At 41.3% G+C, this 25,301-nt stretch overlaps 2 protein-coding genes across 5 annotated transcripts in view; both read left to right on the top strand.

Moving 5' to 3' along the window:
• The window catches only part of LOC117004636 (septin-2), a 34,818-nt gene extending 18,533 nt beyond the window's left edge, over window positions 1–16,285 (top strand). For 2 of the 3 annotated variants that reach the window (XM_033075568.2, XM_033075570.2), the window contains exons 9-13: window positions 540–685; window positions 1,694–1,777; window positions 2,691–2,748; window positions 9,213–9,306; window positions 15,498–16,285. In XM_033075568.2, the coding sequence (XP_032931459.1) occupies window positions 540–685; window positions 1,694–1,777; window positions 2,691–2,748; window positions 9,213–9,281 (357 nt within the window). In that variant the 3' untranslated portion in view covers window positions 9,282–9,306; window positions 15,498–16,285. Of the gene's footprint in view, window positions 1–539; window positions 686–1,693; window positions 1,778–2,690; window positions 2,749–9,212; window positions 9,307–15,494 lie in introns of all 3 variants that reach the window. The other variant, XM_033075569.2, reaches the window with a different exon arrangement.
• Window positions 16,286–19,299: 3,014 nt separating this feature from the next.
• The window catches only part of SEPTIN5 (septin 5), a 42,548-nt gene continuing 36,546 nt past the window's right edge, over window positions 19,300–25,301 (top strand). The window contains exons 1-2 of one of the 2 annotated variants that reach the window (XM_033075566.2): window positions 19,300–19,421; window positions 19,555–19,565. In XM_033075566.2, coding sequence (XP_032931457.1) covers window positions 19,379–19,421; window positions 19,555–19,565 — 54 coding nt within the window. In that variant the 5' untranslated portion in view covers window positions 19,300–19,378. The remainder of the gene's footprint in view (window positions 19,422–19,554; window positions 19,566–25,301) is intronic. The other variant, XM_033075567.2, reaches the window with a different exon arrangement.

The following is a 25,301-nucleotide window of genomic DNA, read 5'->3' as shown; positions in this document are numbered from 1 at the left end:
TAACATGTGAGCAAGGAGAGAGATTGTGTGTTATGGTTGCTGTACTAATTAACAACTTGCCTCGTGTTAAAGCAGATAATCAAGGTTTTACTGAAGCAATTTCCTCTTTGTGCTTTCAAAGGTGTTTGAAGAATGTGTCTGAAATTCTCTTTCTAGCTACTTCACTCTGCATCTGAAGTATGTTTCTGTTGGCTGTTCTCCATGCATGATGTTATGTCAGATGACACATTATGCCCAAACTGTACTTGAACAACAGTCAAGTGTTCCTAAAGCGAAGCGTCATTTCCTTCTGGGCCTCTGTAAAACAAATCGATCCTAACAAAGCTGCAGGTGCTCACAAGGAGAGGTTGCATTGCCTAGAATGGGATTTGTTGGTTTTCTGATCTGAGAGGGCTTTAGTAGAGTGTTTGTCAACATTTCTTCTCCCCCTCTCTTGCCTGTTACTTCAGTCTTTGTGCTTTCTTTAAAAGAAAGACGAAACAAAGTACAAAAACTAACCAAAAATCAAAGCAGTAACTTGTTTTTTCTGTCTCAACTAGGCTAGCATTCCCTTTGCTGTTATTGGATCCAATCAACTTATTGAGGTGAAGGGGAAGAAAATCAGAGGCCGCCTGTATCCCTGGGGAGTTGTTGAAGTTGAAAATCCAGAGCACAATGATTTCCTCAAGCTGCGCACAATGCTGGTGTGAGTAATGGTAAAATGATCCCATCTCCTGTGGTGACGTAACTGCCACAGTGACTAAAAGCCTATAGCAACGTTAATTCCTTCATTTAAAACCAGCCCTGATGGCAGAGTAGAGTTACATTTTAGTCCCCTGCAGCTTCTTTTCCTGCTGCATCCTCTGATCTCTGAAGTCAGAAAATATTTTCTATATTTTATGTTGCCAGATACATGTGATGATTTTATGCCTTATGTGAACTGATGTGATGGCTGTACATACCAACTGAAGGTTTGTTACAGTGCAGTTGGTGGGGCAGAGAGGCTTTTAAAATACTCTTCAAAGTGAAGAATCTTCCAAAAGCAAAGTGCAATTTTTTTGGCAGTGTGGGAAATCTTTTGTTAAATGTGATACCCCACCCCGTTATGATTTTAGCCAATACGGATATTCTGCCTGCGTAAATGGTTTTAAGGTTTTTTGGGGTTTTTTTTAAATGATGTTTTGCTATTGTTGGAAATGAATTCCGTTGTGTCATTCCAAATTCAGTCTGCACTGGGCAGGGATTGCCCTCTGCTGGGCATTGGGAGCAAGCAGGTTTTCATTTTTCTTCTTGGCAATTGGAAATTGTTAAGCAATGTCAGCTATTGTGGAGCCAAGCAGCTCCACCTAGTTCCCGGTTACAAGTTATATTTGATGGCACTTAAGTGTAATAAAATCCTTTGAGAATTAAAGTATCTTTCTTAATAACTGTCTTTGCATGGTTCTTAATACTGCAAAAACTGATGTAAACAACTCATCTGAAATAATTAATGACCAAGAAGGGGACAGCATATTTTGGGTCTTTTAATAATATTGGTGGGGCACTTAGGAATGAATTAAAGATCAGTGAACCTGAAAGCAGAGTTCTGGCTGGCTTGGTCTGTAAGGATTTACTTTCTGATAAATACATCCATTAGATACAACAGAAACAGAAAAGGATGTTTTTCTTTGCTTTGCTGAGAACAAAGTGTTCAATAGCCCTTTGCATGTTCTAGGACACACATGCAGGACCTGCAGGAGGTGACCCAAGACTTGCACTACGAGAATTTCCGTTCTGAGAGGCTAAAACGCACTGGCAAGTGAGTGTGTGCTACCCCTGGGCCCTCTGCTCCTCACTGCCCACTGACAGGGGACTTGCTCTTCCTCCCAACTAATCCCACCTATAAACTGTTCTTTCTGAGGAGATTTCAATCTGTGAAATTCTGAAATTTGTATGAAATGCTCTTCCTGAAGAGGAATAATATATAGCAAAGTGCTGTGCTTATAAGCAGCTTAAATCCCCTTTTCTCTATGCTTTTAATTGGAATGCAGGAAGTGGGTGCCTGCAAGCAAGATAGGTTTTATGTAATGATGTCTGCTTGAAGACTATGAATGCTAGTGGGCAAATTTAAATAGTCTATCTGCTTAGGGAGGTATTGCTTCTCTTGCTCCTTTGCATGTAGCTAAAGACAGGAGTTTAGACCAAACAATCTTTTCTGCTAATTTGTGTGTTTTTATGGAGTTTATTGTCTGTTTTTTAATTCTTGGCAAGGTTATCCTTGGCAACTTAATGCAAAAAATCCACATCTACTTTTGCTGCATCTTTTTGGATAGCAGCTTACTCTTGTCCACGTTCCACTTGGTCTTCAAGTATTCAGCAAAGCATTTTAATGTTAAAGAAGAAAGGAAATAGCCTACATAGCTTTTTAATGGTTTATTTTTGTACCATGGATAGATAGTGGAGGAAATCTCTTCATTAAAGTAAATTACAAAAAGAAAAATCCATATAGCAGTAATCAAATTTTAAGAAATGGAGAGCAAATAGCAGGAGTTCGTGAGGTAAAGATGGCCTTTTACAAAAGGGAAATATGATTTTTTTAAATGTCCTAATTTTCCCTGTATGGAATAATGTAGACTTTGATGTTATATTAATTGGAATATGAATCTTGAATCTGTTCTTGGAGCTTTTTACTTCTCTGTTTTATGCTGTTAATGCATTATTGTCTTAAACAGGCCTGTTGAAGAGGAAGTGGTAGACAAGGATAGAATCCTCCAGCAGAAAGAGGCTGAGGTAAGATGAACTTCATAAAATTTGTTCTTTAATATAACGTGCTATGTTCCAATTTCAGTTTTCTGCATCAGCTACTGCCTGTGGCAGGTAGGATTGGAGTTGTGCAGAATGACAGCCCTAACCTGACCATACACGTTGCCCTTACAGTGCTTTGTTTATAGTCACTTGCATTGTGGATGGGAGGCACTGTGTGCACTCTTGCTTGTAGGCAGAATGTTTATCACTTCCTGTTTGGGTGCTAATTTTCCATAAGGATATTTGCTACTTTAAGTATTGAAATCAATTTATTTTGGCAGCTACCCATGCTGTGTGCTATGATGGGATAGACTGACAGTCTCATGTCATTGCAGATGTGCATGTGCTTACTGCAAGCACATTGCCAGTAAATTTATTCTTGTGTTTTGTGGCTATGGAGTAGAAGTAGGCTCTTGAGTCTTAAAAATCCCATAATGTAATTAATGCATTTTCATCTTAACCTTGACTTGAATCATAGTATTTTTGTTACACCTGTCAGTTTATGGATTTGGTGTTTTCAAACTTTGATTTCTCATTCTGGTTCCAAGTTATTGCTAGGTTTTTTCACTTAGTATTTTTATGTTCAAGTTGTAAAAATTTTTAGCCTGATATTTAAATTCCAGCAGTATGCTGCCAGTACTTACACTAGTTGCAATGTGAAAACTGAAGACTTGGTGCCAATTGAAGATAGTGGGTTTTTTTCTCGTTATCCTTCTTTTATCCAATTCAGCTTGGATCCACATCCATAACTACAGGAAAGCATGACTGGAAAGATCATTGCACATTGCAGTGATTTGGAATAAAAAATAAACTACAAACAGTTTGTGTGTCTCTGAGGTGGAAGATTGACTCCCATACATGGAAATTTTTGAAATTTACTTTTGTCTATGCGTTTCCTTTTTCTCTTATAGCATCCATATTTAAAAATAGCTAACCCTGGTTAGCTATTGGCTAACCCTGGCATGTTGATATAAATAGCAAAAAATGTTCCAAAAGGAAATGCAGAAGCAGCTGATTATCACCATAATTAGTAGTTAATAATATGAATTACTGGAGATTGAGTGAGCTGCATATTTATCACTCTATAACTGCATTTCAACAGCCTAAGCAGACTTAAAGGCTGTGCACATGCAAGAGTGGAACTTCTGCAAGTGTTCTGTACACAAATTAGCTGCCTCCCATTTACTGGAGCATGAGCAGAGCAACAGGAGCCTGTCAGCTGATAACCAGCAGTGCTGAATGCTTCAAGAAAGTCAAGAGCATTTTTTGAAAATGTTTTTTTGGTTTTTCCTTAATGATTCCAAGCAGACAAATAGGCTTAAAGAATTTAAGTCATAGCTGTTTCTCCTGTTAATTGAACTATATAAGTTGTACATGCCTAGTAGTTATGTAGAATCTTGGGTATCCTTGTAGAACTATTTGCTTTAAGACTTATGTCTGAAAAAGGTCTCCTATAAATATTTTCCCTGGAAACTGTTGATATGACAAGCACTATATATATACACATATATATATAGAGAGGGAGAGAATATATATAGAGTATATATATATATACACACACATATATATTTATATATGTATATATAGTCTATTTATGCCTTGACACAGAGTGGTCAAAATAGACCAGTATATAAATATGTAATGTGTCTTTTCTATAACATGGCTACAGGGATGAAATTTTGAATTTCTCGGGGGACAGTCTTTGGAAGTTTCCTCTGGGGCCAATCATCTCTGAATAATTGCTGCTGAAGTTGCAGGGGATTAGGTTAGAACTTGAAAAAACAAATACATTTTTAACTTCTGCATTCTATTGTTCCAAAGAGATCAAGAGGCTTTGCTGAATCTTCTGTAGATAAGCTGGTATGAAGTCCCTTCATCTCCAAATCATCCCTAAGGTTCAGACTGGGAAAAATCTGTGGAGGAAAGAGGCACAAAGGAAATGGGCTTGCATTCCATGGCCTTCACAGAGAAAACAAATATCCATTTCCCCTCCTGTTCTGCATTCCCATCAGTAACGGTGCTTGATGTTCTATTTACAGTTTTGTGAGGTTTATATAACCTTGGAAGGAATGAATGCTTGAACTAGTGCCAGGATCATCTTTATCAAGGCATCACTTTTGCTAAATGGTCTTTTATTATGCCAAAGGATGTGGTCCCCAGTTCAGCCAATTTGGAATTGCTAATCTGTCATTTTGGATTTATTGCTTAGTCTGCTTGTGCTTTTGCTCATTTGCAAGTGATGACCTGTTTTTCAGAGCTGGAAAATGAAAATAGGCATAAAGATTTTCTTGTTCCTTACTGTAAATATGATGTAGGACAGATTATTTTGATGTTGTGGTATAAGTGGGCACAAATTTAAAGTTAACAGTTTTGTCCCATATTTTTCCTATTCTGAAGATGTCTTGTTAATAAAACCCTTTCAAGGTTCTAGAAAAATGTTAGGGTTGTGCTTACATGAAAACAGCAAGGAATAAACTCCTCTGGGTTTCTCTAGTGAGCTACCCTGAGACTTTGGACAAATCTCTCCACACTTCTGTTTTCAGTGGAGCTGGTCAGCAGTGGGCTGTATATAGTAGAATGAACACAATGTCGAACTTGTTTTCTCTCTGTCCTTCCACTTTGTGAACATGTGTAACCCTTTGGCAGATGAGATAAAGAGCCCTGGGTTAGTGTGGGAGGCAGGAGGGGGAGCAGCACTGGGGCTGCCAGGCTGGGAGCAGCAGTGACCCTGTGGGGAGTGAGGATGGGACCAATGTGTGCAGCTAACTGCTGCTGCTGGGGCTTGGCAAAGCACTGTCCTGAAAGATAAGGGGCAAACTTTTATAGGAAGAGACAGCATGACTGCTGATGAAGACCTGCAGAGCTGAGGGAAATAAAAACAGGTCTGAAGTTGAATTTATTTGTGGGATGTTACTGCCCAGTGCAGAAGGCAGAATGCTTCAACCTTGCCCTCTGAAGTGTGCAGCCTTAGTCCTGGAGAACTTATAAGAAGAAAATCCCAATTAGCAATGGGAATCCCTGAGGAATTATAATCAAAAGAATTTTTTAGTTTTTTTTGGTCATTTTTAGCTGGTTTTTGAAGGAGCAGTGCATGCTGCTCATGTACTGCAATGGCTGTGGCCAGAGTGACTTCTGCTCTTTGTCAACATTATCTCAATGGTAGCCCATTTCCAGTTTATCAGGAGTATTTTTCTTGTCTTCAGTTTACAAAATTATTTGTCTTTTTTGGTATTGGAAGTCTTTTTAATGAAAAGAACTGTTACAGTAACATTCACTAGAAAAATTCACTGTCTGCAGTTTTCCATCATGCCCTATCCTTGCAGCCTCTTCATTTATACCTTTCTTATGTAAAGGCATGGGTGGGAATAATCAGACTTGGTAGAGGGGAAACATATCAGTGGGAAGTAAATACTGTGTGTTTCTTAATATCTCTGCTGTGATAGCTGCACTGAGAAACCATTCATGTTGTTTCAACTGCAGTAGTATTTGTTGGTATTGTTGTGAAATTCTGTGGGTACAACAGAGCTGTGTATCTGTGGTTTCTGTTAAGGGTGTGGAAGCTATTAATGGGATGTATGGTTCACTTTTAACTCTATAACCTTAGCTCTCATTTTAGATGTTTGTTTCCTTTCTGGTTTACTGCAGAAGTTACATGATTGTTTGAACTAAATTATAGACCTGACATAAGTAAACTAAGGGGCATTTATACCAAGGTTACCTTTATTCTTTTGCCTTTTGTTATCTGAGAATTCACAGGAATTATTTGTTTTAACAGATTTCCAAACATTGTTTCCCAGCTTCCTTTTCATGATGTGCATTGGCCCTATGCTGTCATGTTGCAGCATCCGTTCTTTAGGGGATGAACACAAATATATCAGTGCTGCTCCTGCAAGTGAGAGGACTCACTGCTGAGCAAGATCAAAGTCATTTACTGCCCTTGATACCTGCAGTCCCCAACAGCAAAGGGAACCCAGATGTTGACATGACATTAATTTCAGTCTTTGGTGTGATTCTTTTACATTCTCCTTTATTAAGAGCAGAGTTGTTTGTTCTGACTATTCAGTAGTTCAGTAAGGTGAACATGAGCTGGTTTTGGTTTGTAGTGTAATGTGGAGGAACAGCTTTTGTGTCCTGCCCTCTACTCCAAGAGGAATTGTTGAAGAGACATGGCATTTGAGCACAATACAGCTTGATTCCCTTTTTATAATTTTACAACAATGTGCCTAGGTTTTTTTCACAGGCGTTGTGCCTGAAAGGTTTTCTATTGAATTATTCTAAAATAACTTCAAAAACTTCCCATTCCTTGCCTAACAGAAAAAGACTGAGACTTCACCAGTAGGCCTCAAAAACACCATGGGGATGGAAAAGGAAAATTTTGTATAATCTAACATTAGAGCAGAGTAGGTTTCCTGGGGCTTTTGTGCTACCTTGTATTTGTCATATGCAGCATCTGATTTATTTTGTGCTATGGGCATATTTTTATCAGATAAAGTTAAGAAAATGCAATTCTCAGTGCTGTATTTAAGTCTTAAAATATGATGCTGGCTATTAGCAGAATTGTGCATTTGAGCAGTCACCATTATACGTGTGCAGCAGTATCTCCCCATGTGATTACTGAATGGTTTCTATTTTGGGAATGTTTCATGGCTCAGCTTGGAGTACTCTTGGGAAAGCTCAAGTAGGAGAGCTTCCAAAAAGCTAGTTTTATTCTGATGGTAAATCTGCAGAGAGGCAGTTCAAAAGACCAGGTGTCTTACATTTTTACAAGTTGATCTTTGAAGCTTTTCTTTTTTCTTGTAGCATGAAATCAATGCAGCACTCATTTTGGGAACTTTATGCTTCTTTTCCCTCCTTCCTGCAACGTTATGCCATCTTCTTGATCAGAAGCTTTTTGTTTTAAGTACTTAGCAGAAAGATGTAGATGGGTTTATAATAATCCTCACAGACTTAGCTGTACCTCATACTGTTCAAATCTCCTTTTGTCAGAGGGCATCTCTGCAGCAGTCACAGGAAGCTGAAGTAGCCTCTCCTGAACCCTGTGCTGCTGCAGCAAGAGGATAAGTACTTAAGCCAGTGAGTTTAGGCAAGCTCTGGTACTGCTGGCTGTGCTGCAATCTTTGTTACTCTTTAGTTTATCTTCCATTTCTTACTCTTTCCTAAATCTGTATCTGAGAGCAGGCAAGAAAAAGTGATGTAGGCACCTGCAGTTTTTCTTGCTCTGTGATGTTTCTTTCGGTTTGTTGGTTCTTTTTAAACAAAACAAAACAACAACTCAACACCACATGTATGTATTCAAGCATTTGTCTCAGGTTCTTGTGTATTGAACCTGGTGGAGTAATGAATATCACAGTAGTTAATGTGGTTGACTGGATGAAAATAGAGTATAATTGTTTAGACAGATTGTTTTCAATTAGTTTCCCCCTTGAAAATAAAGCAGTTCTCTACATAATTTTAAAAAAAAGGAGAACTGGCTATACAAGCCTCAGATTTTTACATAATCTCTGGTTTGAGGTGGACTCATAGGTTATATAATGTTCATGGAAATAGCAGCCCATTTCCTTCCCACTTTGTAAAATGGGACTCTTGTAGTTCTCTATGTGGACCTTTCCCACCTGCATTTGGAAGGAAGTACCCAATCATTTGTAAAGCAAATTAGAGGTATTTGCATATATACTTTGAAAATCTGTATTAGTGTTCTTTCTTTTGTCTTAGGAACATTTGTTTGAATTTTTTTTTTTCCTGGAAAAAACAACCAGTAGCAAAGCATTATATTTAAGTGGTCTTTTATAAGATGGAAACCAACTTTTAAGTGTTATAAGAAAATGCCTTAAGAAAACAGTTATTTCCAGGAAAAGTAATTGTTTAGATGTAAAAAACATTGGTGCTTAATATGTTTAGTCTGGCTTTCCAGATTTTATAAACATCTTTCTATTTCTCTTTTGAAATAGTTTTTAAATCTTGTTTTCATATCTGGCTGTTACTGCTGCTAAAAAATTGCAGAGTTCTCTGTCAGAGATGCCCAGGATGAGTGTTCCTACATGATCTTGTGCTTTAAGCACCTGTATCAGAACAAAGCTGCTTCAGCTCACTCGAGGTGAGCTCACTTCAGGTGTAGCTCTGTGCACACCTAAAGGACATCTCCTTATTATGGGTTAAATGTTGATTCACAGATCTGCAAGCATAGCTGACTTCAAAAGATTTGGATTCTATTGCTTAATTTTCATTATAAGTATTCTTACAAATCTTTTGTGATAGTTAGATGTGCTGAACTGAAGAATATGAGCTGGAGAAAACCCAAGTATTCAATTACGTGAATTACTGAGCATTTCCAATTTGTGAAGAGGAAAATAGGATCTGTGTTCTACCACAGAAACAAAGTTTTAAGGTTTCCTGGATTTTTGGGCTTCTCATGAAATTGTTGTGAACACTTGGGTGTCTTTCTCTTCCAGCTGCGCCGCATGCAGGAGATGATTGCCCAGATGCAAGCCCAGATGAGGATGAAGCCTGCTGATGACTAAGGTGCTTAACATCTGGATGTATCAGGTATTGCTTTTCTGACTTGTTTTCACCTCTTATAAGATTCTGGCAATGATTATTGTTAATTTTGCCCTTGGACCTGCGTTTACTCTACGTAATAGGAAAAAAAGTGATGAGTAGACTAGAAAAGATATATGCCAGTGTTACCTTCCAGCTGTTTTTAAGACCTGTAAATCCTTCTCTTCAGTGCCTTAGTTTTGGATCATCAGGCTTTGCTTCTGTTCAGCTGCTCAGAAAGTTAATTTGATATGTAAACAAAAGTTAGAGTGTTTAAGGGTATGTAGGCTACTGAGTTTTTAGCAGTTTTCTCAAAGAGCCAGACAGAATTTTGGTCAGGTGTGCTGAATACAGACTCCCTTGATGATATGTGTGATGTATCTGGGGAGATCAGAGTGAGTGAAGAAAAAAAATCCTGTAACACATACTCATTCTCTGGTAGATTTTTTCCTTTAAATGCAAGAACAAGAAATGGAAGGATATGAGGACTCTTGTTGCTTAATACTTCAGTTTAATACTCGAGTTGTGATTGCTGGTCTTGTGGAATGTAAAGCTTGAATAAAATGGATTATATTATCCCTTATGACCTTGTGTCAGCTGCCAACATTCCAAGCCTAAAATAAGGAGATTTTTTTGTTGCCTTTACTTGAACTTTCAGTCTTCCTGTTTACATAAAAAGAAAAAAATAATTAAGAAATAAACTTATTCACTGGATTCTCACTTAAGCAGAAGTTGATGGTTTTACTGGTACATGCAGTGTTGTCTTTGAGTGAAGTACTTTAGGGGAAATAACTAATTCAGTCTTAGGATTTTTACTGTCACAGTTTCAACTGTTGCAGATAGAGGAGGCTTCACATCATGTCTTCCAACTTCCATACTAAGATGTTCTCCCAGAGCTGGAAATCCAAACACTGAGGATAATTTTGTGGCTGACCACACAGTGTATGTGATAGCAGTGTCTGACAGAAAGCTCTTATTCCCCAGACAGGAGCTGGTCATTTTGCAGCCTGTTCAATATTATTAAATACTATAGTCTGAATTGTAGGTTCCAAGTTTTCACTGTGACTTTGTTGTCATGTGGCCAAATTCTTACCACTTGTGGAAATAGTTATTTGGTATAGAAAAACTTCTTTAGTGTAAATGATTTTTTTTAATGATGTGTTTTGCTAAGAAGCTCAGTTCTTTGTAGGAGCTAGAAATCATGTTTAATCACATAACACCTTCAAACTGATACACCTTCAAACTGATACCATAAATCTACCCTTGTCCAAAGTTGCTGTTGGCAGAGCAAGCATGGCAAGGGATAAAACTATATTCAGAGTTCTTTCCTCAGTTCCTAGATGCTGGCTTTACTGTGAAATCAGTATCTGAGGGCTGATGGGATGTAGTATTCCCACTAATGATTAGCCAGAAATGGCCCCAGATCCCCTGTGTTTCACAGCTTCTGGCAATAATGGTATGGTCTTTATAAAAAGAAACTGGAGCATAGTTTGTCCAGGCTGAATTTGCAGCCATGGCTACCTAAGTAAACAGATGTCTGAGCATGCTCATGTCTGTCCAAGGGAAATGTTCTTCTGTAGATACCTCACACTGCTGATGTGCAGTGCAGCTTGGACCACTCTGTACATTAAGCAGGAGACTTTGCAGAGTTGTCTGAGTGTTTCCATGATCTTGTTGTGATTTGAACTAAATCTTGAGGTCAAGTTAATTGGGCTGAAATACTTAGTGTGGTGTGATGAATTCAACCTCCACCATTCCCATCAGATTTATTTGCTGTATTTTTTTGAAATCACTATTTCTAGAGAAACCAGAAAACTTGTAATTAACACAGTGGTTAACAGAACCAAACTGCCAACAAATTTAAATGTAGTTGGTGTTAATCTTTTTGTTCCATCACAGTTTATCTTGAACATCTCTCAGGTTCTAGTTTTACAAGAACTTTAAAGGATCACCTGTGCTACTGAAAGCACAGTCTCTCCTCCCATTGCTCTTTTGCACCCTTACTTTGTGCTGAGAAAAATATGTGACTTTATAAATGGAGAGTTTATGTAAAAAAATATTATTTGCACTCTATTCTGGATGCATACCTAATTTTTGTGTTTTCTTCAAAAGTCCCATAAAATATTTTCCCCTACATAAAGCACAGATATACAGATGTTTTCAGGTATTTTTGGAAAAGCAGGGTGTGGTATGGTATGAAGACCTTCATAGGTAAGAGCTGGAGAATAAACAGCAGGGTAATGAAATGTGGTAATATCCAAATATTTGAAATACCCACTTCTGATTTCAGTTGTATTTTGGGGTGGGGAGGAGATTGCTAAATACTTTGGGATTTCTAGGAGGAGCATTGCATAATGATTAAAAAGTGCTAAACTCAAATCCTTGCCAAAAAAACTGGCAAGTCTGTGTTACCAGAAAGTGCTACACAGATGGGATGACTGGAAGTTCTGGTTTGCCTGATCCCTTTTGAACAGGGCCATCTTTAAAGGTTCTATGGCAAGAGTAAAGGGAGAATTCACTTCAAGCAGTTTCCTTTACTTTCAAGGTTGGAGTAAGAGACGAATAAGAGGAGTGACAAAAGCAAAGATTAAATGCAGGGAATGCACTCAAAGTTTCCAAAGAGGGCAGACAGATTTCTTGCTGTGGAGAAGTAGAATCCCAAAAGGGAATGAAGGTGAATGCTGGTGGAGACTGGGTTAGAGGTAGGAAAGGAAGATGATTTTGGCACACTGGTCCTTCCTGTTTCCAACTGCAGTTTCTGACAAAAGCCTCTGAGAGCAGATTGTGGTGATTAAGATCTTTTGAGTGCAGCCCTGACAAAGGTGTGTTGATCTACACTTTTGTCTCTTTCCTCTAAACATTTACTAGCTTCTGTGTGCAACTAGTGCAGGTGGAGCAATGAGAGCACAGCTAGACACCAGAATATTCTTAGAATAAGAAGTAACAATTTTTTTGCTCTGACTTTTGATACGCTCACCTTACTAATGTGACTCGGATTTTTTTTTTCTTGTAAAACACAAGACACTGCTATAAAGTGTAGGAGCTTATTGGTTCTTATATTTGACAGTTCACATGAAGGATTGAAGAGAAAAATGGAAGGGTAGAATAAGGTAACAAAACCTGGAACAGATTTTGAAATATGAAATGCTTTTGAAATAAACCTGCAGTAACTCCAGTAGCACATTTGCTGGTTTCTGAACTTGTTCATCTCAGATGAGCAGTTACTATGAAAAGCTGTAATAATTGTACCAAGTGAAATGGTTATTGATGGATGTTTCTTCCCTTTCATTCTGTTTCTCAAAGTGTATCTCTTTGCAATCTGTTTTCCTCTTGTTATTTTTACAAATATGGTTTGTCTGTCTTCACTCAGTTTCAGGATCATACTGGGACAAGTCAGTAACAGAAGCCAGGCTGTGGAACACTAATACAGCCATCTGGAAATGTAGTTATATTTAGGGAAATATGTTCAGACAAAAAAGAAACCCAAGCATCTTGCACTTAAAATATCTGTAGGATGTTGAAAATTCTTTTAGTATAGCTTGTAGTTTCCACAAGTATTTTAAAGCCTCCTGAGCACATTAACACTGTTCTGGTTCTTGATAAGAACAGTGCTAAAGACACCAAACAACTCCTTCTTCCTACCAATGAATTGACATAATTTAACAGAACAACACAAAGCACTGTCATAGCAACCAGCCTTCTAAAACGATGCTGCTGAATTGATCTGATGAGAAATGTCATTTGAGGAAGTAGAGATGATTGTAGGTTTTTGGCAGCTGAAATTGAAAGCCTAGAGAATTTCAAGCTAGGGCAAATTTATAGTATTTGGAACAACTGCCTGGCATTTCTCAAGCTAGAAACTCGACCAGGAGAGTGTTGGCAGTGTCCAGCTCTCCTCAGCTCTCCTGACTGTGGATTTGTTCAGCAAACCCTGCATTGATGTGCTGGCACAAGTTTTTTCACCCTGAGGGAGCAGACTTCTGTTAGAAAATGTATGTTAACATGGGGAACCTGCAAATGTGTCAGGGCCACTTTCTCCTAAAGAAAGAGAGGAACACTTGTGATAGTTTTGAAGCTTGGGTGCTGGTATGCAGATGTAACTCTGTGGTTATCACCCCCATTAACACATTTGACTGATGAGCTCTAATCAGTTCAAAGGGCAATTTTGTAACCTACTGTGAACTCAGCTGATGATGTTTGCTGTGGGGAAGTATGAGGTCTGGCTACACAGTAACAAAGGAAATGGAACAAACTTGAAGCAGTGAAGTCAACAGAGGGTGACTGAAACAGCAGAAAACCGAGATGGGGTGTGGTGACAAAATGAGTCAAAACCTGCAGCAGAGCACTGGTATCATCCAGTACTCCCCTGCCTTTTGGAAAGATGCATTTCTCACAGTTCTTACTGATGATGGGACACTCAAAGGGCTGTAGTTATAACATAAAATGGGTGCTATCTGAAGAAAAACAATTGAGGTGAATGAGAAAATGTAGCTGCTTGTCAAGCAAATTTCTCTCACTTGGAGTTCAGAAGTGAAGACAGAGGTGTCAGGTTGCCCTGCATTGTAGTGGTGTTCTGGGGAGAGCTGAGGGGGAGACAAACCCATTTCCTTTACAAGGTGTTCAAAATCTTCACAAATTGAGGATTCTGAGCTATGTGACCACATGATCAGGGTGCAGGTGTGTGTACTACTTGCTAGTTGTGCTACTTACTGAGAGAGTTTAGTTTTAATGGCACACTGGAGAAATGTCCTCTGTGTTCAATGGTGGTATGAACTCACATTGCAGATGGAGGCATTTGTTAACTGTGTGTTGCTGAAATGAGAATGGGGAACTATAAGGTTGATCTAGTAAAACTGGAGGTCAAACTTGTCAAGAATAGTATCAACCTAATTGTATCATAAAATATTGCCTTACAAGGACATGAGGAGGAAAGAGCAGTGAAATGAATCCATGTTAAAAGTACACAAACATACTTTGCCCAAGTGTGTTCTATGAGCTTATAAAATGTGGGTATTATGTAGCTAATGCTGCTAACATCAATGCACAGCTGTGCTTAGAACCCAAACCTTCATGTTTATTGGAAATTCCAGGCTTTTTGTGAGTCTGAAACATGAGTTACAGTTTCTTCTTGAGGTATGTTCTGTAATAGATTACAGTTGGGGAGGCAGTGGCAGAAACAGAGTTTCTCTTTCAAACCTGAAGTAGTGGTGTAACACAACAGGTTGATTTTGAATTTGAATATTGAATTTGCTTAGCAATTTATGGACTCTGGCTTTAAAGCCTTATTGCTAGCTTGCTTTATTTGTTATTAGAAGTGATGGGGTCCTTAAAATGAGAAGGAATTGTGTATTGAACAGAACTCCCACAGTGAGAATTGCAAAGAGCAAAGCATGTTGCTCCTTATCCCCACTGTAGTCTGAATGAGTGCTACAGTGTATTTTACAAGTAAGATGGCAAACCAGTGTTTTCTAGGATATTTCTATTTTTTCCATGCAGGTGAGCATTTAGATTAAGCTAACTTTTTCTGTCAGGAATGAGTATTTTTGGGACTGGACAATTTGAAGTGTTTCCCCTGAATTCCAAATCTGACACAATTTCTTAAGCAGGAACCAACTTTCTGAGAAAGCTGGGATTCTGCTTTCTTTGTAGCAGCCTTTTTGATTGACAAGTAACTGTAGAAATAGCCGAAACTGATAGTTATTTTTGAAATTACAGACCAATATCCCCTTTTTTTAGCCACGGGAACACTGCTGTATGAACACTTGAAAAAATATCTGCTTTCCTGTTTTACCTTAGCAGTGCTGGTGCATGATGTTGAGCTTGCTGCCTAGCCCTGTTTAGCTGGGTGGTTTGTTTCCCTCAGCAGCAATAATGCTTCACAGAACAGGCCAAGGTCGATGTGCTGTGTGCAGGACTGTTGAGAGGAGCTGTAATGCTCTCCTTGTGTTCTTGTAGTCTGGGGGGGGTGGCTATGGGTGCCAAGAAACTATGTGGCTAAAAATAGGTTCTCATTTATAAGCTCTTAATGGACAATTGTAATAAATATTTGGGACCAAACTGCTCAGCTGATGTAGTTGTGATGCAGGTCCCTGTGTGCAGGAACTCCCTATTCCCTGGATTGTGCTGCTTTGCTCGGAGGGACTCTGACAGTGCTGGGTTTGTCCTTTCTAATGCTCTGTTTTCACTTTTGTTCCCAGCAGCACACGGTTCTCTAAGTGGATGGGTGCTCTCTTTTCTTTGCCCGAGTGGTAACGTTCAAATGCAAAAGCTGGATGCCACAGACCAAGACCTGCGTTAAAACAAACACAAAGTCTGAAGATCGTGTTGTAAAACTGCTTGTTTTATATACTCAATGTTATTCAACTTCTAGTGTATCTTTTTGATTCTTTTGGTAACACTGTCTTCATACTTACCAATGTGGTTTTATTATCCTTCCTATACCTTTTTATTCAGAAACTGCCAAGAGTACACTGTTTGGACTAGTCATTGTGGTGGGTTTAAGGAATTAATCATTTATCTGCTCGGTTGTTCTCAACGGTTTCGTGGTTAATACTAAGACTTTGTGGCCTGTTTACAGTAAACGTGTGTGTGTTTGCACAGTATTATAACTTTCACCTGCCATTTTAGGTTATGTATCAGTTTTTCAGAACTTTCTCTGTGCTTTTGTTGCTTTTGAAGCTTCATCTCTGGTGATTTGCATTTGTGTGATGGATGAGAAAATGTACCAAACGCCGATGATTCACCAGTGATTGGAAAAAGCTGACTTTTCTAAATCGCCGTGCCTTAACACACCATGAACACTCCACACACCAACAACTTGTGTGGATGCCTCTGGAGGTTTGGCTTCAAGTCTCAAGTAATGATGGCAAAAATTTGTCACAGGCATTTCTATCTGTCAGCTGAGCGATGGCATGTACTGATTTTTTTATATATACCATAGCACTACTTTTCATTGAAGTTTTGTAATAAATTGTATGAATGTGGAAAATGTTGGTTTTCATTTTGGGGTGGTTTTTCTTGTTTTATTTTATTTTGCCTTTTCAAGGTAACATATGAAGTGCTGTAGTGGTGTTCTGTACAGTGCATATTCAAAGGAATTGTGATGTTTCCCCTGGGGTATGAACGTGTTTTCTAAAATTTGTCTGCCTGCAAACTGCTTTGATTTAATTTCAAAACAACTTTAAAAGTGTTTTACTTATAAGTTAGGTAGCAAAGCTTCACATCTGCTTTTTTCCCAAAGTTCATTAGGCACCTACTGATGTCTTTAGGTAGTTGAATATCTTGGAAAATCTGATCACACACCTTACTTTATAAGTGCATGAATATTATTTCCTTTATGTCATTGCTGAGTTACAGCTCTCTTCTGCATGCTTTTGTAGTCTTGTGTGTTTTATATATGCACAAGTGTAAATTACTTTACAAAAAAGGATTGAGATACTTTGTCTTCTGTACTAAATTGGGGTGTCTTTCATGTAATGATTGCCCCTAATTTTGCTGTCTAGAAACGAGTGTTTAATCAGGATAGGATTCACAAATGATTGGCAACACTGGGGTGCATATTTGGCTTGCTTGGAGTTGAACTGCATAAAATGGTCGTTGCATTGTTACTTCAGTGGTTGCTGTCATGAAGTTGAAAGAAGAAATGGAGTGGCAGATTTGCATTCACACAAATTTTCTGCCATTTTTATGAAGATTTGAATTTAACTATGTCTGTCCAGAGGGCCAAGGTGAGAGATTTAATGGCAAACTTTTTCTCATAATTTGTTTACTGTTATTTGCACCTTTCTTGTTTTTCTTCCAGGATTTTGCATCATATTTTGCAACCCTCTGAATTATGTGCTGTCCGTCTGTGCTTGTGAAAGTCAGGACAGCCACACCCCTTCTGAGAAACCCAGGCTTCAGTTGGAGACCTTAGTTACAAGCTAGATTAGCTCTCTGAGCAAAGGTGGCATGAAAGCTTTGCCTTTCAAAGCCATCTAGGACAATGGGGAAGCAGACTATCAAAAGCATCTAGTCTTTAATTTTATTAAGAACAGAGGAGTTTTTTCTCTCTCTTTAAAACAAGTTACCTAAAGTCACTGTCACAGTTCTTTTGTGGGAAGCCTCAGTGAAAAGATTTTTACCTGGGGATACTGAGTACCAATTGATAGTCTGTACTTTCTTTGGGTTTGTGAATTCCAGATGGAGCATTTTGGCTTAAAATTCGAGATCTATTTTAATAATTGTCCAAGAAGGGCTTGTAGAGCTGCTGATTCCATATGTGAGTACTTTCCTTTCAATGTAGGGGTTTTTTTGGTTTTTTTTGCTTTCTACCACTTCTTTGATGTTGACTGATGTTAGTTTTCAGTTACATTTGAACTTGGTTTTGTTAAAATACTTAACAGCTTACTGGGGTAATACATAGCTGTGAAGCCAAGTCTTTGTACTGTGGAGCTCTCTGGATAGAGGACATTGGCTAGAGCCTGCTTTCTGACTTTGCATTTCAACTCCCATAGGTGTTGGCAGTGCCAGGGCCTTGGAAGACAAGTGCCTTTCTCTGAATTTCATCCTGGCCTTCGCCAGACTGGTGTTTTGCAGCACTGGGACAAAGTGCCCACATGTAACTTTTTTAATGACTGTTCAGCAGGATCAAAGAACATTTTACTGCAGTCCTTTCAGTCTTCATTAGTTTTAAAACACTGTGACAGACTATAAAACAACTCATGAAAGGCTGATTGACTTGTTGGTGCCTTTAATTGTAGTGCAGAGTCTCTAATGGTCTGTGGCTTTCTAGCATTTGAAAACAAGGAAATTTGCTGACAATTACCTGATTCATTTTTTTCTGATGCTTTGAATCAATGGCTGAAAGTGAACTCAGAGTGAGCTAATGTGGTTTTAAAATGTATGTGCCTTGGATTGCCAGGCCTTGGAAGTGTCTCCTTGTTTTGTTATGAGAGATGTTTTGAATGAGAAGGTGGAAGAAATGCCAAGACAAATGCTGTGATGTCTACAAGAATTTGAAAAGTTGGTATTGTGGCATCAGTGTCAGATTTGTTCCCAGGCAAGGCAGTGCCCTTCAGTTATGCAGCCATACCCTGCCAAACTTATCCCATCCCGTATTTGGAAGAGTTTCAGGTCTGATAATTTGCCTGTCCTTGAAATGGGGAAGACATGACCCCTCCCTGTAGCCATGGAAGTCAGGGAAAGGATCTGGGTGTCCTTAGTCTTCACATCCCGTTCTCCTTCCTTCTCTATTGTTGGGTTTTCTACGAGTTGTTCTCGTGTCATGTGCAACTGCTGCTTTTCATTTAAGTTCTCTCTTGCCTAGTCTTAAAGAGTTACACTGACAGCTTTTACCTAAAATAACTTCCCATAGAACCTCTTTTAAATTTTTTAATGGAAACAGAGCGCACATTCCTACTTCACACAGCATGGTTGCAGTATGATTCAGGACTTCCCACTGTATTTTGAGATGCTAAATCTAGAAACACATTTCCTATTTATTCCATTTGTGTTTGGGTTTTGTAAATTTTTTTAATACTGTATTCCTCCTTCTCGGTGCTGTGTTTCTGTTCGAGAGCAGGGAGTGCTGCCTTTTATAGTGTTTGAACCTTCAGGGAGGTGCAGCCTGCCCGGCTCCGGGTGGCTGCGGGGGATTATTGCTGCACATGAGCCCGGCCCGGGGCTGTGCTCGCCAGCGGCCGGCACGGGGCGGGGCTGCAGTGGGACATCGCTGGGTGCTCCGGCCGGCGGCTCCCGCTGCCCTGCCCGGCTCCGGCAGCCCCCGGCCCGGCTGTCACCGGCGGGTCCCGCTGCCCTGCCCGGCCCGGCTGTCACCGGCGGGTCCCGCTGCCCGGCCCGGCTCCGGCAGCCCTGCCCGGCTGTCACCCGGCGGGTCCCGCTGCCCAGCCCCGCTCCAGCAGCCCCCGGCCCGGCTGTCACCGGCGGGGGCGGGCCCGGGGCGGGCTCAGCTCCCGGGATTGGCGGCCCCGGGCGGCCCCGGCCCCTCGGCGGCGGCGCGGGGCGGCCCCGCCGCTCGCACTCCCTTAGTCCCCCACCCACCTCGCACACACGGGCACGGCTGTCGCTCCGGGGAGGCACCATGAGTACGAGCATGCGGTACAAGAGCAAGCTGGTCAACCCAGGTGAGGCGGCGGGGACGCGCGGCCGCTCCGCCCCGCGGCCCGGCGCGTCCCTCCCGCCTCACCGTGTCTCCTTTTCTCTCCCCGCTGCCGCTCCCCGCCGCGGGCATCCCGTCCTGGCCGCGCCGCCCCGCAGAGGAGAAGCAGGTAGGTGCGCTGCCCCGGGGATGCGGCAGCTACCTGGGCTCGGGGCGGCTTGGCTGCAGTCATCCGGGAAATAGGCGCTTTGCCTGCCGCATCCACCCGGCTTTGGCTTGGGTTTCTTTTTTGTCGCTGCCTTTGGGTGTGTCGGGCGGGTTCGGATGGAGAAAGGCAGCGCGGGGCTGGCGGAGGCGTTTGGGTATTGGGAGCACGTCTCGCATCCCTCTCCCCTCCGCAGCACAGATGCGCAGACACAGCCCCGCTCTTGGTGCTGCAGCCGATCGGCACCTCGCGGGCGGCAGCATTTGGGTGTTAGGAAACATCTGGTTTGCTTTGCAAAGCTAAAAGCTGTTTGGAGACATGCCTTTGAGTCCTGGAGAGAGAGGAGGAGTGATGCAATCAGATGACATCGACAGGTTTTTTTGTTGTCTATTTGGTATTCGGAGGGATTTAGAATGTTTGAAAAGAAGAGGAATCCTCCTCTGCAGAGCTTGAATGCTTAGGTAAGGGGTTATCAGGGTGCCGTGTGTTCCTCAGCACCCATCATCATGATACAGGGAAGTCTGCTGTAAATGGAAGAGCCTTTCTGTCTCACAAGGGTGGGGATGGAGGTGATGGTTAGCACAGCAAAGCAGTGCATGGGAAGAATCCCACCCATTCCCAGCCTGGCTTACACTTGCCTTTGGGTCCAATCTTTCTCTGAGGCTCCAATTCTGTATGAAGCAAACACCTTGCTGCTAAGACCTTAATACTGCACAGCCTTTTCGGGCCACAGAAAAGCAAATTAGCTTTGTAACAGCTTGGGCATTCACCTGGCCATGGTGAGAGATGATGTTTCCCTATGTAATGCAGACTTGGCACTGTGCATTTTTGTGAGCTGCTGATCACAGTGATGAGAAGAACAAAGTAAATCTAGCAGTAATAGGATAATGGGATCACCAGATGCATTTTTCCCACAGTACTTGAAATTTTGCTAGCGTTTTGTACTTATTTGTGAATATTGCAGTTAATTTTTGTTTTATTTCTGGATGAAAGCAATCCAGAGTGTGTTCTGACACTGGAACATCTAGTGTAAGCTGTGAAGTGAGGAGAAGCTTTGTGACCACCCCCCAGAACCATGCTGTTCGTCAGTTCATGTTTTCAAATTTAGAGGGAAGCGGGTTGTGTGTGAGGCTCCTTTCTGCGCATTCCCTGGGGGAAGAAGCGAGGTAGAGATCAGAGGAGTCTGTTGTAGATTATTATCATAACTCCTGAAGGCTCTTGTCACACTGCATAGGCAAAAGTGGGCTGGAGTCTGTACCCCAAAGAGCCCGTGTGTGCAGGACAGTGCAGCTCCTGCTGGGGCAGAGGTAACCTCTCCAGTGTGGAGGGGGTGTGTGTGTGTTCGTGTGTATTATGCTGAGTGTAGAGTGGGTCTTGCATGACAGAGCACAGTTCATTATGGATTTGGGCCAGCCCTGTTACTTGTGGATGGAAAGGGGAAACCAAACTGTGAACACAAAGCAATCTGTTAAAGTGAACACGCAAAAATAGAAATGATTTTTTATTTAGCATTTTTCTAAGAACAGGATTTTTCTTTGTGTGCTACTTTTTTCCAATCTTCTTGCCTCTGACAGCAGATAACAATTTAAAGGACTTACTAAAATTATAGTTCTTGTCTGAATTAATTAAAAATTATTATAAAAGCTATTTTAATGAATATTTGGGAAAGGAAGTGAGCTTCTGAGAGGGCAGTACAATAGATTGCATGTTAGTAGGGTTATCTTTGGAAAAATCTTAATAATATTCATGACTTACTGAGTCCATAGAATGGAACATTGTGGTGTCAAAGAACGTGTGTTCATCCTCCCTCACAGCATGGTCAGGGCTGATGCATTGTCTGGGTTCAGGGTACTCTGATTTGCAGATTGGGCTCCTAATTACTACTGTTCATTAGGAAAAAATAACGGTAGATTCCCCACCTCTCTGATTTCCAAGGAATGATCTCCTAATTATTGAAGTCAGTGGAGGTTTCATACTGGTCTCTGTGTGCAGAGCACCCAGCAGTCCCAGAGGAAGGGTTGTGGTTCAAGAGCTTGGGCTGGTGTGGAGCTCTGTGGCACATTGCCTGGTGACACCAAGCTCCTCAGTTTTATTATACCTTAGTTCAGCACCTCTTGGAGAGGGATGGTTTCTCTTCCAGCAATTTATTTACCACTGGATCACTAAGAGGGACTCTCATGGTGAAGCTGGGTAGGAAATGAAGCCATGACTAATGTCCCATGTGCAGAGGAGTAGGCCCTGAGTGGGGAAACCCAGCAATTTGTCAAGAATTTGACAGGGCAAGAACAGCAAACGGACACTCTGCCAAAGCCAGAGGTGGGAGGAGTCAAGGTGAAACCTCGCAAGGACCTGGTTAAACTGGAGTCTCCTGGCACACTCTCCAGAACACGTTCCTCCAGAACATGCCTCCTAACTCGTGTTGTTGGCGTGTGTGTGTGTGTTTGGGGTGTTACCTTGCTGTGTCTCTGAAGCTGGCTCCTGCTCATTCAGGTTCATGTCTCTCACGTTCTTTGAAGTCATTGTTTCTTTTTAAATCAGGAGGATGGGAACCTCTCCTTCCCAAGTTGATCTCTCCCCACCCCATCAACTTGCAAAGTTTTTTGGGTGTGGGAGCAGAGACTATCTGGTGGATCCAGTTCTTTCAGTGGGTTTGAAATTACAGGGCTGTGCCTTTTGCATTCAACTTAGTCCTTTTTTTCTACTTGAACTTATTTTGAAGTGGTCTGCTTGTCAATAAATATATATATATAGGGGGCTGTGTGTAGAGAAGAGGCTGTGCAAAAGGTAGTTTGATTAGAGGAGTGGTTTGAGTGCAAGTCATTGAGAACTGAATTCATTGCCTCTCTGTTTCAGTTTTTGAGAATCTGGATTTTATGTGTTAAAAACTTACACTCAGACTCCTTTGTGATTTTCTTATTAAAAATGGAGCAGAGATTTCTGTCGTTCCTGGAACAGCAATATTGCAATAGCAGAGATGTCTTCTATCTAAAATAGCAACTGTGCCAACACAGAGCATCATTTTTAAGGTCAGCTTTCAACCCCAGCCTTGCTTACCAGAGAACACTGGCTGCTGGAAATCCCCCAGTTCCCTGTTAAAGTGTACTGAACTGCCTTCTCCTTTCTCTACTGTGCTTATGGAGAAATAAGCCCAGGTGGGCTCCAGACAAGTGTATCCCCTGAAAGGCTGCACTCTGCACAGAGCTGAGGCACCGGGGCAGTTGTAGATACTGCCCATCACATTGAGAACAACTCCAGTGCAGGCAGCTGCTGATGACCAAGAACAGATTAAGAGGAACGAAAAGTGGTGATTCCTTGTGCCTTGAGCTGAATGAATATGAACCTAATGTGACCCTCAATTTCTATGTAGGGAAAATTGATTAACTGAGTTTTGTGAAACATGTGATGAGAAGTATCATCAGAGTGGTAGATTGTCTTGTACAACAACCATACAACAAAAACCATAAACAGAGCTTAGTCTTTACAAAATCCCTCCAAAGTCTCTGCTGAAGTAGCTTGGAGGTTTTGTACCTGTTCCTTTCTGCCACTACCATCTTTCACCTAAATGTTTTTCTTACAATAACAGTCTTGTCTTGTGACTAGAGGAACGTTCTTGCTTGTACAGGAGTGTGAATCTGGAAGGAGAACAGACTACCACTGACTCTTTAATTTTCTCAGAATTAAACCAATTATTTTATAATTGTGATTCTTTGAGTCATTGGGAGCAGCAGTATGGAACTGTGTTCCTGCTCTGTGTCTGTTCAGGGTGGTTGTGGTGAGGTGGCTTTTTTCTTTTTTTTCCCCTTGGAGAAAGCAAAATTATGTTTGCAGCTGTCTAATGGGATATTTCACCACAGCTGGATAGTCTCTCACTGTGTCATAGCTTGCCCTGGGTGAGGCTGTTTCTCTTTGACTCCCCACATTAATGTCTCTTCCAACCTATGTGTTTTCCAACCCTGGCCATGCATCCTGGCTACCAAGATTGGCCTGCCAGAAAGGGAGTAGCAAATTAGTCACAGAATCTGGAGGTAAATACTGGAAACACTCTTAAAGCAGCACATCCCTGCTTGTTTTTCTGATGTCCCAGTGTATCTTGGCCAGACATAGCATAGGAGTGGAAGCTTTTACTTCTCTGTGAAAAGCCTTGTGTGTTTCATTCATTTTTTTTGGCCCATTTCATGAGACAGCGTTGGTCCCTTGCCCTCCGAGCCAGGCAGAGGCTCAGTGCTCAGAACAGTGGATTTGGAGTGGGTGGGACTGCAGCAGATCAGGAGGTTCAGCCCTGCCTGTCTTTCTGCTGTACATCTGTCTAAACAGCCTGGCTGCAGGAGGCCCTGTGTCACAGATGGGCTCTTCTGGGCTGGGAAGGGAAGTTCATCCTGGGCATGTGGAATTTTTTTTCCATTCTTTGTCTGCTTGGATACTTGGAAAAGGGCTGTAGAAAGAGGTCAGTTCATGGACTTTGTGGTGAAACAGAACCACTGGAGAGCTGGGCACAGATTCTGTCTCCTGCTGCTGCTCTCTCTTCAATTATTTATGCTCCAAATGGATGAAACAGTTGTGAGTACAGGGCAGGGGAGAGGTTCAACCCTCTTGGTGCAAGTACCCATCTGCAGTTTATGGAAAGGAGAAGTAAGTGCTTCCTGCACAGGGTTTTTGTCACTTCAATTTCCCTGCCCAGATACTTGTGCACAACTCCAAAATTCTGCAGCACTTGTGAGAGTTGTACAGGGCTGTTCCTGTGTTCCAGGCACATTAACCAAATGCGTAAGTTCAACAGATGTTAGAGGCTGATCCTTGCTGGTGTTGAGGAAGTAGGAACAACCTTCAGTTAACCCCAAGAGATGCTGGTGACACTTGCTCAGCTTCTGGGACTTTGCAAAAGATGGCTTGCAATTGCACAGGGGAAAATGTTGCTGCCATTTTAACAAAGGAGAAACAAGTCCCTGGGTGCTTTTAGTTTCCAAAGTCAAGGAGTCTCTTACAACCACTTATGCTCTCAAAAATGTTTCTGGCTTCACGCTGATGCTGCTCTTCATTTGATGGTTCTAGAAATAAATATAAGAGGCTTGTGTTATTGACAGTTCACTGGAAAAGTTGAGGAAAGGCAAATCAAGAGAGAGAAACAACTGGTGGAGTTCAGTGTCTTCTAGAACCCGTATTGTCCAGTTTCGGTCTAAGGTGCTGTTCATTAAATACCCAATGAAATGGACATCTTGGAAATGCAGAGGAGATTCCATCTCAGCCAGCTGGTTGGTGGCTGTGCCAGGCCAGGCTGGGTGCCTGCTGTGTGTCTCTAGAGCTTTGCCAAATTAGTTGTAAGCACGTGGTGCAAGGGGTTTCCCCAGTTGTTTTGGGACATCCCACAGTGGTGGCTCCTATAACCATGCTGCAGTTACTGCTCATGTGTGCTGAAACCAAGCCTGGGGAGCTCAGCTCCATCCTTCATACTTCAGGTACTTCTTGCTGAGAGACCTCTTGGCTAAGTCGAGAGGATTTCTCTACCATTCTCATTTGTCTTCCAGTTCGTGGCCTCTGTGTTACCTTTTTTCTTGTATAGCAGAGCATGAGCTGGAGGGCACATTGTTTGCTTACCTGTAGAGTCTTCTTTCCTGACCAACACTGTGTTTGTCCCCTTCTTGCCCAAGGCACTGTCACTTTCCCTGTGACAGTGAAACCACACAGGATAATGCTCTACTCATA

The sequence above is a fragment of the Catharus ustulatus genome, chromosome 18, assembly GCF_009819885.2.
Source record: "Catharus ustulatus isolate bCatUst1 chromosome 18, bCatUst1.pri.v2, whole genome shotgun sequence".
Lineage (NCBI taxonomy): Eukaryota > Metazoa > Chordata > Aves > Passeriformes > Turdidae > Catharus > Catharus ustulatus.
The sequence above is the reverse complement of the archived record's forward strand: the minus strand, read 5'-3'. Positions and strand labels throughout refer to the sequence as shown.